Source organism: Scyliorhinus canicula, chromosome 10, assembly GCF_902713615.1.
Source record: "Scyliorhinus canicula chromosome 10, sScyCan1.1, whole genome shotgun sequence".
NCBI classification, from domain to species: domain Eukaryota; kingdom Metazoa; phylum Chordata; class Chondrichthyes; order Carcharhiniformes; family Scyliorhinidae; genus Scyliorhinus; species Scyliorhinus canicula.
Genome location: NC_052155.1, coordinates 152,225,423 through 152,240,370, shown reverse-complemented (window position 1 = coordinate 152,240,370; position 14,948 = coordinate 152,225,423). Strand labels below are relative to the sequence as shown.

General features: G+C 43.2%; 1 protein-coding gene across 3 annotated transcripts in view; it reads right to left on the bottom strand.

Annotated features, from left to right (window-relative positions):
• Window positions 1–3,661: 3,661 nt before the first annotated feature.
• The window catches only part of LOC119972716 (transcriptional activator GLI3-like), a 447,347-nt gene continuing 436,060 nt past the window's right edge, over window positions 3,662–14,948 (bottom strand). For all 3 annotated transcript variants that reach the window (XM_038809920.1, XM_038809921.1, XM_038809922.1), the window contains 2 exons: window positions 10,150–10,477; window positions 3,662–7,397 (listed from right to left, as the gene is read on the bottom strand). In XM_038809920.1, the coding sequence (XP_038665848.1) occupies window positions 5,026–7,397; window positions 10,150–10,477 (2,700 nt within the window). In that variant the 3' untranslated portion in view covers window positions 3,662–5,025. The remainder of the gene's footprint in view (window positions 7,398–10,149; window positions 10,478–14,948) is intronic.

The window sequence follows — 14,948 nt, the reverse complement described above, 5'->3', positions numbered from 1 at the left end:
TGTCAAGGGTAGACAGCTAACTGCAAACATCAGACAGCTGCTGAATATGATACTAACTCCATCCAGGGAGAGAACACCCACTTCATCTCCTCCTGCGCTAGGCTCAGCCTCACGCAGCTTAAAGTGGTGCACAGAGCACACCTGACAAGAACCGGAATGAGCAGGTTCTTCCCGGAGGTGGAGGATAAATGTGAATGGTGCCAGGGAGGCCCAGCCAAACATACTCACATGTTCTGGGCCTGCCCCAGGCTTGTCGGGTTTTGGACAGCTTTCTTCGAGGCAATGTCCAAGGTGGTGGGGGTGAGGGTGTAGCTGTGCCCAAGAGTGGCAGTCTTTGGTGTATCGGACCAGCCAGAACTTCATACGGGGAAGAGGGCCGATGCCCTGGCTTTTGCTTCCTTAATCGCCCGCCGGAGAATCCTGCTCAGCTGGCGATCAGCAGCACCACCCACAGCTTCGGACTGACTGGCAGACCTGTCAGAATTTCTCCATCTGGAGAAGATCAAATGCACCATCCGAGGGTGGGAAAATGTCTTCCATAAAGCATGGGGGCCATTCATTAGCCTGTTCCAAGACCTGTTTGACAACGCATCGAACAGGGGGAGGGGGGACGCATGGGAACCGCCTGGGACTCTGAAGGCATACGGAACGTGTGTGTGTGTTTGTGGGGAGGGGCAACAGCGGGGGGGGGGGGGGGGGGAGAGAGAGAGAGAGAGAGACCCAAGGAAACGGCAAAGGGGAACCCAGGGAGAGACCAACACAGGGACCAGAGGGCCCCTCATAGAGGTCCAAGAATAAAACAAACGCCAAAACAAACCATCTACGGTGAAGGGAAGGATTGAATCTGGAGACAGCAGAAAATGGGAGTGGAGGTGGGGGTGGGGAGGGGTTTGCCGGGAAGGAACATGTAAATTGTAAATTATAACCATTTCATCCAAAACAAAAAGGATAAGTAGCAGACTCATAGACAGAGGTCCAAGGAAATGGTCACAGACAAAATAAGGTGCGAGACATGGCAGATAACTCTCCCTCATCATTGAGGCCTGTAAGCAGCTAATGATGTAACTGCAGATAAAACAGACGTGAATGTGATGCAGTGAAAAGCAATATCACTGCATGTACCATGTATGAGGGTAACCTCCTGTTGACGTTGCAGAACGAAAGGGCAAAGAATGCAACAGTAATGGCCTGGTATGGTGGTGGGTCAACCTAGGTGTGGTTCATATACTGTGGAACAAATGGTCATGGAGATCTTTTGGGTACCTGAAGAGCTGTCTGCCGGTGATGGTAAATCGCTAGTCGCAGGTGATAAATGCTGAAATCACCTTGGCATATGGAGGTACTGGTAGAGGCAGTACTGTCACTTTGACGAGCACAATGGAATGTTAGCTTGAGAAGAAGTTTAAGAATGCGATTGCATCATGAGCATGGTCAAGATAGTGAAAGGGTTCTACCTAAGTAACTTTATTTGTCTCACATAGGTTCCAGCTCGGCTTTCTCTTCCACCCCCCGTCCCCAAACACAGCCCAGATCATTCCTTGGGCATTAAGAGGAGGATGAGATGTCCAATGTCGTAGCATCACAGTAGACCTGCTGCCACTGAGATCACATCAGAGGAATGTAGCATGTGTATAGGGTCAGTGGTACAGGGTGTAGGGTACAACACCAGAGTGCAGGAGGAGGTGTCTAAGTCAGAGAGAGGTGACACAGCTCCCTTTGGGGGATGGAGCAAATTAATAATGATGTTCCAGTGGCGAGGAACATGTAGCCTCAGGAGTCATTTTTTGGGTGCAGTATTTGTCCACGCAGGAGCAGATATGTGGACATCTGACAGAGTTCCCCGAGGCAGCAGAAGCAAATGGAGGAATCCATTAGAACATAGAACATACAGTGCAGAAGGAGACCATTCGGCCCATCGAGTCTGCACCGAACCATTGAAGCCCTCACTTCGATCCTATCCCCGTAACCCAATAACGCCTCCTAACCTTTTTGGTCACGAAGGGCAATTTATCATGGCCAATCCACCTAACCTGCACGTCTTTGGACTGTGGGAGGAAACCGGAGCACCCGGAGAAAATCCACGCAGACACGGGGAGAACGTGCAGACTCTGCACAGTGACCTAGTGGGGAATCAAACCTGGAACCTTGGCACTGTGAAGCCACAGTGCTATCCACTTGTGCTACCATGCTGCCCATTGTTGCCATGAGTTCCACATTGTCCAAGGGACTCGATCCCTTGAGGTCTATGAGAGATTGGCCAATTTTGTGGAGAGACACATACAACAATACTCAAGAGTGAATGCAAGAGCATAGTCTCAGCCAGGAAAGCGCACAAGACTCCCTCAACAGCCATTGATTAACTGAAAGGACTTGCAGTTGACGAAAGTGTCTGTAAACTGAGTTATGTCTTTATTGCAACATGGACGCAATCGATGGCACCCTGCACCTGAGCGAAGCCTCCAATTTGGGCAAGGGTCGTGGTTCTCTGTGTTTGAGACACCAAACACATAGGGAAACTAACGTCCTCCCCCACAGAGCAAACAGGACATTAGTCCGCGGCTGTGTGCTGCTGACTGGGATATACCTGCTTAAATCTTCTGATGAGCCCCGGAAAGAGGCAGAAGTGTAGACGTTTAGTACAACAGTTACCTTCAAGGCTACTAGCAAGTCATGTGGGCTGAAGAATTGTGGCTCCAGTTGTTGTTGGACCGAGCGACATAAGTCTGTCATCATTCATGGCTTATCCATCATACTCAGATATAATGTCCCCGGTCTGTACAGCATCGCCGCAGGATAGCCCTCCCTCTTCTTCTACTTGTGCACGTGCAGCAGTTTCTTTTTCAAACCTTCGCCCTCCCCCCTCTCTGGACTCTCATGTTGACTGGCTTCTATGGCCTCCATGTGAGAGCGTGCTATGCCCATCTTCCATGTTCCTTCACATGAAGCACATATCACACTTATAAAAGCACTAAGCTCTTCCTTGCACCTGGGCGCAGGAGTCATTTGAGGTAAAAGCAAATTGCCGTGGGAGACCAGCAGATCCACCCTCCTATTGCCTTGGGTGATGAGAAAACTTAGGTTCTTGACACGCCTGGGACAAGAAGATAAAGAAAACTCTGCAGGGTTACTTACCTCGCCAAAGGGCTATCGAAGGAAATGCAGAAAGAACAGACCTGTTTTACACTGCAACAATTCCAAAATCCTATTTGACTGGACCCAGCTGATGATTTAAATGGCCGGCTATTTCCATGAACCATGTATGTACAAAGAATTGCCCTCAGACCCTGCCTCATGAAATAGAAGTGCCATGTTTGGGGAAGGATTTGGATTTCCATGCTCATCCACAGTGGAGACCCTGTCTCTCATGAACTTACATTTATGTATTGTGTTTCACATCCTCAGGTCTTCCCAAAGTCCTTCGTAACCGATTGAAAATTTTGGGGTGTGGTATCGGACCGATTACACAGATTTGTTTTAATTAAGTGAGGGACTAGATTTATCTCATCTGATTTTCACCTTTGAACCATTATTGCTAACCAGCCCATTAACAATATGCACCTTCAATGTCACAAATCAGAAAGGGAGAATCCAAATGGTTCTGAACTTTTAAGTGTAGAACCTCAGTTAAAAATGCAGCTTTCAAAGAGAAACACAGCAAAAATTAAGAATGAGAAGTTTATTAAAATTGTATAAACAGTTGTTTCTCAGTTGCACAACAGCTAAGTGGTTCTCAAAGCGAAAGTACAATGTATACATACATTACTGCAGAGTATTTGTTCTGAGTAAAAGTTGCATGGAGTCTCGGCAGTGTTCAAAATGTCAATGCCATTTACTGAAATTCAGCATGGCAGTTCTAATTCTACATGTAGATATTTACATTAAGAAGGTTACACTTTATCAATGTTTGCACCAAAAAAAGTCTAAAAAATACTGAAAGATATTGACGGTACTGTGTGTATTTTACATGATGCACTACAATGGTAAAGGTTTTTAAAACAAATAATCAATGAGCTTTAGTACATAAGTCCTAAGCTGTCTGTGTGGCACCTCAAAACAGAACGTACTAAACAATAGAGTGCTAATCCCTTAACATCAAGCACAGCTATCAAGTCAGAATTTTGGCAGTATCGTTGGTCCCTATGTGTAAAACTGACACAAAAAATAAGGCACATACCTTATAAACAATCAGCAAATAACATGCTGCTTTTCATGAAGGACAATCAATACATTCTAGATTACTAAACTAAGTTGGAAATGATCACAGCTACTTTAGATTGCATACAGTACTATAGAGCCAAACAAACTCTAAAATAAATGTTCTAAAACTATTACCTGCCTCCATATGGCTTTCCTGACAGATGTGAAACAAAAATAAAAAATAAAACATTACAAATAAAACAAGTTAAAACAGTAAAATTGTTCGACTCAACATCGTCAATGAAAGACACTCAAGCATTCTGGCTACAAAGCCTTCACATCACCTTAAAACATCTGTAGGTCAACAGACTATTAATATCAACTAAAAGACCTACCTGAGTCAAAGACTTTTCTTGGCTTTGATTAAGAAGCTGGTCATATTAGTCAACAGTTTCACAAGTATCACTTATAAAAATCTACCGCAAGGTAAAACACCACTTGTGAAAATGCTGACATTTGATAAAATGCACAAGACTTGTGGTCATTACAATAACTATAAGGAACAGTGCTTGCGTTTGGCCTTATGTAGTGTTCTAAACATGCATATTAAACACATACCTCAGCTCTTTTTTTCAGTAAACAGAGTTAAAAAAAAACACAATTGCTAACTTAAAATAAAACACTGATGTTGTTCAATTTCAAAATGTCACTGCAGTGGAAGACACATGCTCCCAAGCATGGTGTATGGGGACACCCACATTTAGATACCTTTATCCCAAAACAGGGATGTAATGGAATGCATCCCTTAGTTGGGATGAAATAGTTAAGAAAGTACATTGATGGCGAAAGAAAGAAAGGACCCTGTCCATATGCTTAGTTTTCCGATCTTTATGGCATAACGGTTAGGAATTTGCTTTCCTCTGCAAGCGAAGTCAGCAAAGAGGTCATGTCGCCAATGGCCATATTTGTACTGCTCACAGGCATGCTATGGAACATGAGAGAAGTGCGTGGGGTATTGAGGCGGGAAGAAGTCTGGGAGAAGTTTTGCAGAATGCTTGGACTCAGGGCTCCGGAAATAAAGCTGCCGTGGTCTCCATCATCTAGGATTGCATCAAAATCAATCTGTACAGTATCTAGTCTATTACTGTCAACAGTGCTAGTCACTTGATTTGATCCTGGGGAAAGCAACTCAGAAGACTTGGAATGGCCAGCCTGCTGCAGTTGGCAGTCAGTCTCCTGACCAGTGAGTAAAACAGTTTTCATGGCTTGTTGTTTTAAGTTAGAGTTTTGGTTATAAATGTGACTATTATAGTGTTGCAAATTGGAGCACGAAGTGCGCATGGCCTGGAGTTGATCTTGTACCTCTGTCTTAATACTGGTCATCCTGGACATTTGGTTAACATTACCTACATTGCTAAGCTGGTGGGGCGCACGATTTGTCAACAGACTTGGTTGCTTGTTGGCATTATGATTTGCATATATTTGATGAGCTTTTGCTGCATATGATCCAAACTGTAGATTTCCTGGATTATAAGAAATTTGTTGGGAACCATGATACCCTCGAAATACAGCAGCTTGAGGTGGTGGATTACCTGATGCAGTAATGTCTGAACCATTGATGATTGGCAGAACAGGTCGATTGATACCATGAAAATGTGACCCTTCCATCCTTTGCTGACTGTCAGCTTGCTGACACTGCATGAAGTTCTGCACTATCATATTTCTGTTTTGCATCCCACTGGTCATCTTAGTGGCTTGATGACCTGCTGTCATTGAAGAAAGTGTAGATCCATCTTGGCTGTTATTAGCTTGCGTACTGTTTAACTCCACTTCTTGGTTTGGTAAATTTGCAGCATAAGGTAAATCCATGACAGCAGAAATAAGCATTTGTCTGTTCAGGTTCTGGTTAAGCTGCTGTCCTTTGTTTGTTTGGGGAGTCAAAGAATTACCTGCTATCATCATGTTATGTTGAACACCATATGGAGCCTCGTCAATGAATTGTTGATAACTATTTGGCTGACCAGGAAAAACATTCTGTTGAACCACTGGCAGGTTTTGTTGAAGATTTGCTGTGTTAAACAGTCCAACCGCCCGACTTTGTTGCATTGAACCAACAGCTCGCTGCTCGTACTTTTGCTTTTGAGGTGACATGTCAACACTTCCTGAGCTTACTTCGTTCCACTGAATTGGAAGGTCATCCTTACTTGTTTCAGAGTTTACCTGTGGGCTGTGATACTCCTGGTTCACTGAATGAGACTGGTCAAAAGCAGGTATGGTTCCAATATCTTGCTGTATTTCGTGGGGTAGCATGCTTGGCAAATGGTCATATATGTCCTGACTTGACATATTTATTTCACTCTGCAAGAGATTGTCTGCTTTATTATCTTGTGAGCTAATGTACTGAACTACATCATCTGGCAGGATATCCTCGTCAATATGCCCAAAAGTCTCCATTGCCATGGCCTCCAGGACAACATTTTCACTAATACTAGGAGGGCAAGGGGAATAGTTATTCCGATGGAGGTTTCCATCAGAGTGCGTGTAGCTCTGAAGACCGAGGTTACGTTGTCCTATTGAAGGAGGCATAGGGAGAGGGTTAACATTATTAAGACTGTTAAAACGATGTACCCGGGGTAGAGAGAGAGGATCCATCACAGTTCTTACTGGATCACTGGCTCTTCTTATTCCATTGCCTGGTACATCATGAAGCAACAGAGGCCTCCTGCTATATCCATTGGGCCCCCCATCACTGCATCGTCTAGTAAAATTTATCTGAGGCAAGGATAGTACTCGAGTGTCTCTATAGTCACCCAACAGGGCGATCCTTGTCTTTAAGCTCATCCGCTCCATATTTGGCAATGGAGTTGGTGGTGGTCCACCTGTGGCTGCAGCATATTTGGCTTTCAATCGATAATGCTGCGCAGGAGTAAGGCTCAGTAGCCCAGGTAGGCCACCACATTGGCTGGCGTCACTTGAACGCCTGGATGCATCTGTTGAGATGGGATCATAAGAATCAGTAACACTCAGGTTGTTTGGTCGGCTTTCAGCCTGGGAGACCTCACTGGACCTTCTACTTGAAAGATATGGTGAAATGCCAGAAGACCTGCGGCTGCTCATGTAAGCGGAGCTAATGGTACTGGTGGTGCTGTCACGTCTCTCATTCAGCTTCTTTAACATTGTGAGTTCTGCATTTGTAAGTTCATTTCTGTTTGGCAGGATAGTCATGGGCCCTCCAACACTAGAGCTGTCCAGCTGAGTGCCTGTGTTTAAATAGAAGATGTTAATTAGTTATTATAACTTTAATAAATTATACTGTTAATTCATGTTCATCTGAGAGAACCTAAATGCAATGTTAGAAGGATAATTAACTGAAAAAGGCAGTGTTTAAAGAATGTTCAAATCTGGAGCTGCACGAGCAGAGTGAACCAGAATGGTTTGGATGAAAAATTAACTTCTTTCCCGTACAGTACAAAAACAAATTCAAATTTTAGGAGTCTTGATTTGTGTACTTGCAGTACAGAATTGTGCCAGCATTTTCCAGGCATTTCAATTGGATTTCCCCAAGTTATTAAGTGTTTACCATCATTGTTCAGCTTTTAAAATCTATATTAAAATATCTGGAATGTGTTCTACATTTGTCAATGTGCCTACAATGTGCCGTGGGCAGCACAGTGGTTAGCAAAGTTGCTTCACAGCTCCAAGGCCGCAGGTTCGATTCCCGGCTTGGGTCACTGTCTGTGCGGAGTCTGCACGTTCTCTCCGTGTCTGCATGGGTTTCCACCGGGTGCTCCGGTTTCCTCCCACAGTCTAAAGATGTGCAAGTTAGGTGGATTGACCATGATCAATTGCTCTTAGTGTACAAAAAGGTTGGTGGGGTTAGTGGGTTACAGGGATAGGGTGGAGGCGCAGGATAGGGTGCTCTTTCCAAAAGCTGGTGCAGGCTTGATGGGCTGAATGGCTTCCTTCTGCACTGTAAATTCTATTATTCTATGACAACAAGGTGTCCAATATCAGGGTGAAGCGATATTTTAGGATAACATAAAGGTGATTAAATAAAAAGACCTATAAAACGCAATGCTCCAAAGAGATATCTAAACTTTCAAAGAAGAGAGTTCTGTGGATGTTCTTCCCCTGGAGGTCTTTATTTACTGAAGTGGAAATTTTATCCTGTGTAACTTCCACCGATGCAACAGGCCACTCAAACCCCGTTTTCGGAGTGGAATTTTGCAATGATGTTATCGTACAAGAGTCGGCAGGTCATGTTACAATTGTATATGACTTTGATTCGGCCACATTTGGAATACTGCGTGCAGTTCTGGTCGCCACATTACCAGAAGGATGTGGATGCTTTGGAAAGGGTGCAGAGGAGGTTCACCAGGATGCTGCCTGGTATGGAGGGTGCTAGCTATGAAGAAAGATTGAGTAGATTAGGTTTGTTTTCGTTGGAAAGACAGAGGTTGAGCGGGGACCTGATTGAGGTCTACAAAATTATGAGAGATATGGACAGGGTGGATAGCAACAAGCTTTTCCCAAGAGTGGGGTTGTCAATTACAAGGGGTCATGATTTCAAGGTAAGGGGGAAAGTTTAAGGGAGATATGCGTGGAAAGTTTTTTACGCAGTGGGTGGTGGGTGCCTGGAACGCTTTGCCAGCGGAGGTGGTAGAGGTGGCCACGATAGCATCATTTAAGATGCATCTAGGCAGATATATGAACGGGCGGGGAACAGAGGGAAGTAGATCCTTGGAAAATAGGCAACGGGTTTAGATAAAGGATCTGGATCGGCGTAGGCTGGGAGGGCCGAAGGGCCTGTTCCTGTGCTGTAATTTTCCTTGTTCTTTGTTCTTAATTCCTTCACAAACTTGAAAGACCCAGAACTCAAAGGGGCCACTGAGAACTGCAATTTAGAAATCTCTGACATAACTAAAAGAACATTGAAAAATAGTCCATCACCATGGAAAGTTTCGATTTATATTATGGACTCTAATTCTATGGGAAGATGGAATCTTAGACTGCTATTAAAATTCTTACCAGAAATGGAAACACACTTTTAAATGCCGATGTTGCAATATAATTGCAATATCTTGCAACACCTTTCTATAATACTGTAATTTATAAACTACTTACATTGCAGAAAAGTTTTACAAGTGCCAGAAGCTGCATGGGGAATTCAGAAGAGGTATCTGCACGGGTCCTTTAGCTTTCAATCAGCTTTTTGCTGATGAAAAGATTAATTTCTTTTTTCAAATTGACCATATTTATCATTTGGTATAATTGTAATAGGCAAACTATCTATGAACCACTTTGAGGCACGTGCTATGGCATTTTAGACATTGAGTGTTAGCATCAAACTCTCCCATGTCAGTTACAGCACTGTCAAGTGCAGTGTAAGGTTATCCCTGCTCTGCCCCATCATTGCACCTCCATTCCAATTTCAAAATGTGCTCCTGGAAACCTAGTGTCGCATTTTTCTATATCACAGATAAGCTTTCCTGTTGGAGAGTGTGTCAGATTGCCACTTTTGGGTATAGCTTGCTGCACATCATCCTAGGAAAATTTCAAGTAGCACTCCTATAGGCAGCAAAGTGAGAAGACTATCACGCTGCTGTTCTGGGCAGGAATTGAACCCAGAGGTCTTTCCTTTACGCTGCAAATGCAAATGTTCTGAAAGCAGGCCAAGAGTACAATGGTCCATTAACCTGTCTTCAGCCCATGGAACCTGAACACTGATGTATTCCTGCACCCAAGGTATAGTGTTCAGCTTTCGCATCCTTTGATTATTGCTACTCTTAACTTTGTTTAAAAACAGAAATATGCAAATCAGTCAAATCTATAAATAATTTCCATTTTTAACCAGTCTTTTCAGGAATTGATTGGTTCTGGATTTTTTTCCTCCACTGCTTCTAGCCATTTTAATTTGAAACATAGTTAAATGTCCAGATACCCCTCTCATCGTGCCATTTTTAAGGAACAATCCAATGCAGCAGCAGCACAAAGCTGCAGTTTCTTCCTTACCACTTCCTGGAAGAGGGGGCAAAGTTGTGTTTTTGGTAGCTGGTATAGTGTTGACTCTGGGAAGAAGTCCATTGACTTGTTTCAACTGCTCCACCTTTAGCTGCTCCATCCACCTGGTCCCTGTCAAATTCCTTCTGGCCTGCAGGCCTAATGCTGTAGTTGCTGTGGAAACTGTAGAGTCCATGATTGGTGCCTCGTCAATGGCGCTGAGATCTCCCACACTGCCTCCGCTATTCAGATTAAGCTCGATCCCACTGTTGGAGTGGTTGCTGAAGGGGGACGGTTCACTGCTGCATGAAGACTGACCACCAGGGCTTGGCTGAGATGTCTGAGGAAAGGGGAGAAGAAGAGCAGCTGAGTTGCTTTGGCTTTGTACGTATTAGGGGATTCAATCGTTCAGTTAAAATCGCACAAAGTTCAATTAATTATAGTATTCACTTGGAAGTTGATTTTTAAATAATAACAATCTGACCGTTTAAATACAGTTGATAAGTTTTCTACATGATGCAACACAATAAAGTAGCAGAATTTGAGTGACATGCCGAAATACACTTATTCACAAGTCCACAATAACTAAATAGCACACAGGCAGATTGCACTGCTTGACCTGGCTCTGGATAGTCAGGAAGAGCATGATGATTACCTAACAGATGGGAAATACAAGGGAAATAGTGACCAAAATATATTTAGTTTCAGTGCAAGGTAGGAAATATAAAATCAAAATACAGCGAGACAAAACAAAGCCTAGTTCATATTAAACAGAAATAAATATTGATCCACTGTGTCGTAGATCACCAACCAGAAGATTTAAATAGAAGATGGAAAGGCTACAACTTTGGTATATTTCAGTAAGGGGAAAAGGGACTGTGTTGACAGCTGGGGTTCTATGAAGATTACATCAAATTTGAAATTTAAAAAACCACTTTGCATTGGTTAGGCAAATGATTAAAAAAAAAGTCAGGCCAACGAGAAAGAATGAGAAAGTTACAAAATGAGAGATTCGAAAGGTAAAGGCATACAAGAGAGAATTAGCAAAGAAGAAAATGACAACACCCTTCACTTTATCCTGGAATTCTGTTTTCAATTATCTGTCCAGAGTGTTCAGTGATTCTCACCATATTTTACGTATTCCTAATTTCCCTTTCCTATGCCACATCAGTAATAAGAAAAGTGGCTCATCAGGGGTAGGGCTCGTATGGTGGTGGAGATTTTTTAACATAAGAAACTGATATTGGGATTTTAGGGTGTAAAACATTTAGTGGAGGTAAATCTTCATTACCCGACCTGGCCTATATCTGACTCCAGTCTCACCCTAACACGGTTGACACTTAATTGCCCTCACAGTGTTCATGACGTCCCACCACCAATTTCCTGGGGCCACGGGTGCCAGCGCCGTCAGCGAACCACATGTTCCAGAAATTATTTATTTTAAATTCAAAAATAGAGCAATTCAACAGCTCTACAACAGCCTTAATTTGTGTAGCACGTTAATGTGAAAAACGTCCAAGTAATCAAAGAATTGTACAGGCAATAAAATCTCCTCACCTTATTACCCACTGTCCTTAGGAAGACAGAAGAAGAAATGAGACAGCATCAGACAGTAAGGTCAGCAAGTTAGTGAAAGCAAGAAAGAGAAAGAGGGTTACTTTCAATTAGTAGTGACTAACAGCACGACATTAAAATAAGGGATCAGTACATTTCACCAGCAGTCATGTCAACACAATTTTGACAAAATTGTTTCATTACCTCGAGAAATAGAGTAAAGAATACAGCACAGGAACAGGCTCTTCGGCCCTCCAAGCATGCGCTGATCACATGTCCTATCTGTATCCTTCTATACCGCATCTGTTCATGTGCCTATCCAGATAAGTCTAAAGGTCGCTAGCGTATCTGCCTCAACCACCGCACTTGGCAGTGCATTCCAGGCCACCACCACCCTCTGTGTAAAGACCTTCCCCCGCATATCTCCACTGAACCTTTCTCTCCTCACATTGAACTTGTGCCCCCCTGTAATTGTAATTTCCTGCACTGGGAAAAAGCCTCCAACTGTTCACCCTATCAAAATCCCCAATAATTTTATAAACTTCTACTAGGTCGCCCCTCAGCCTCCGTCTCTTTAGGGAGAACAATCCCAGTTTATTCAATCTCTCCTCATAGCCAATACCCTCCATACCAGGCAACATACTGGTAAACCTTTTCTGTACTCCCTCCAAAGCCTCCACATCCTTCTGGTAGTGCGGTGACCAGAATTGGACACAGTATTCCAAATATGGCCTAACCAACGTTCTATATAATTGTAACATAATTTTTGAACTTTTGTGCTCGATACCCGTCCTATGAAGGCAAGCATGCCATATGCTTTCTTTACCAACATTTTCACCTGGTGCTGACACTTCTGTGGACCTGCACGCCCAGATCTCTCTGTGCCTCTATGCTTTATACTATTTTAACAATGATGCTCGATCAATGACTCCAGAAGCGAGTTTGGACGACAATTGAAGGCTTTATTGTATAAGATGTTTCCCTCAGCAGCGCAGGTACAGAATGCAGCTGCTGGGGAGACACGGGCTCTTATACTCCGCCTTACCGGGCGGAACCAGCAGGCAGGCTTCACCAATGATATAGCAGTCTCAGGTACCTCCCACACCAATGGTCTTACTGCATTGTCCAGGGTACCGCAATACCCCTAATACAGACTATCACAAATAGTTTGCACAGCACATTGAATTTCACATTTGTATGAAAGCTCAACAATGTATGCCCCAATTTTTGCCCAATGCACAGTGAGATTGGGATGCATTTGGGTCAGATACCTAATTTATATTATCCTGCCCAATATTACGCTTTAATGACATCAAGGTGCTTTAGATTAAAATTGGAACCATTATGTACGATATAGATGGAACACAGGAGATCTTATGGCGCAGTGGGTCCCTGCTTCCAAGACAGTAGCTCCGGGTTGAAGTGCCCCTCTAGGACTTTATGGCCAAGGAAGGTGGGTTCACAATGTGGCCAAACAGGTTGAGTATCAACTTGTAAACCTTTCCAACATACATGGCAGGTGGTAAGAGTGGAAAAAATTCCGAGTAATCCATGTGATGGGAAGAAATTGGAGCCAGTAGCATCACCATCCAATGCTTCAGGCTACAATGTGCATGTAAAAGTGCATGTTGCTATAGCAACTTGAATTCTTTGTCAGAGGGCATGGGAGGCTCAGTTGGCTGGACAGCCTGTGTGGATCAGATTGATGGAATGTGATCAGAGTCCTGGTTGGGGTGGATTGGGACTTGTCTCTTTGCCCTACCCATGGCAAAGGTTGTGGCCTGCATTAGTTTGCAATCATCATGTATGAATATTATCACATACTCTTGGCAATGCAACAACTTGCATTTATAACTTATGTTTACCGCCCAAGAGAGACCAGGTTTGGGATAGAGTAACAACACTGTCACTGAGCACTTCAAACTTTAGTCTCTGGATGGTGTAATGTGAAATGAGAAGATTATGTTGTGAAAAGAATATGTCAACCATAGATTTCCTATTCCTCAACTCAAAGCGTCTGAATCAAGTTTCTGTGCCACACTCAAAAAATGTATTTATCTAAAAGTTAACAGAGGAACCAGAATGTCTTTAACTTCCTTGTGAAGTTACTGTACAAAGGAAAACAAAAACATTGCTCTGTGCAGGTTGAAGCATAATTGTGACCTTACCGAAAGTTCAGCCGATAGATTTTGTGGCCTTGAAAGGACATATTTTCATCTCAACAGCTGAAGAGTACATCGTTATACGTCAAATGTTATAACGTAGTGCTAAAAAAGCACTAGCGATTTGAGCAGAGACATGGGATTTTTAAAAATTAATTTGTGGAATTTGAGAATCGTTAACAAGGCCAGCATTTATTGCCCTGAAGAGATATATAAATAAACAATCTTAATCCGCCCCCTTTGAAACTACCTCAATCTGAAAACCAAACAGCTTTTAAGAAGAAATGGTGCATTAAATTGAATGTAGACAATGCAGTTCAAAGCTTTTAGCCCTCTAGGAATAAATACTTCAAAGGACAAGGAAATTGACTGTAAGAAAACCACTTCAAAAGGTTTCCACAACATTAAAGGGTTTATTTTTACATTCATTTCACAGATCTTTGAATTTGGCCGACTGACAGGCTGTTTAAAGAATTTAGGGGTACAGATGGGAATATTTTCACTTTATTCTGAGAAAACTATATTTTTTAGATATTAACTGTTTAAAGAGTTTAAAGGCTGCAGATGGGAAGTGCACCATCTGAGAAAAGACCCCTGGCTGAGCCCCTACAGCCTAGTATAAGCCCCTGACCATCACCTCCAAGGAAGGACCGTCCCCCTTGCACCCTGGAGGCATGTTTAGGGAGGGTATTCACCCCCTTGGGACTGCAAACCTCAGGACCTGACCCTATTCACATCAGCAGGACTCTTAGCTGGGGCAGCTGGAACATCCCAGGAGGCAGGTGAGTCAGGTGTCCTGCCCGTCAATTACATGCATACAGCTCTTTTCTTTTAAAATAATATTTTATTAAGGTATTTGAAATTTTTTATAACAGTAACAAAAACAATGACACCAACTTGGTAAAATAAACATCCCCCCCCGCCCCAGCCCAATCTTCACACACCTCGTCCATACAACAACAATCCCCCCGCCCCCCCTTGGAATACTGCATCTGCTGACATTTTTAATTTTCCCCGTTAAAGTCGCCGAACGGCTGCAACTCCGGGAGAACCCCAACAGTGACACTCTTAAGACAACCTTTATTTTCTCAAGAC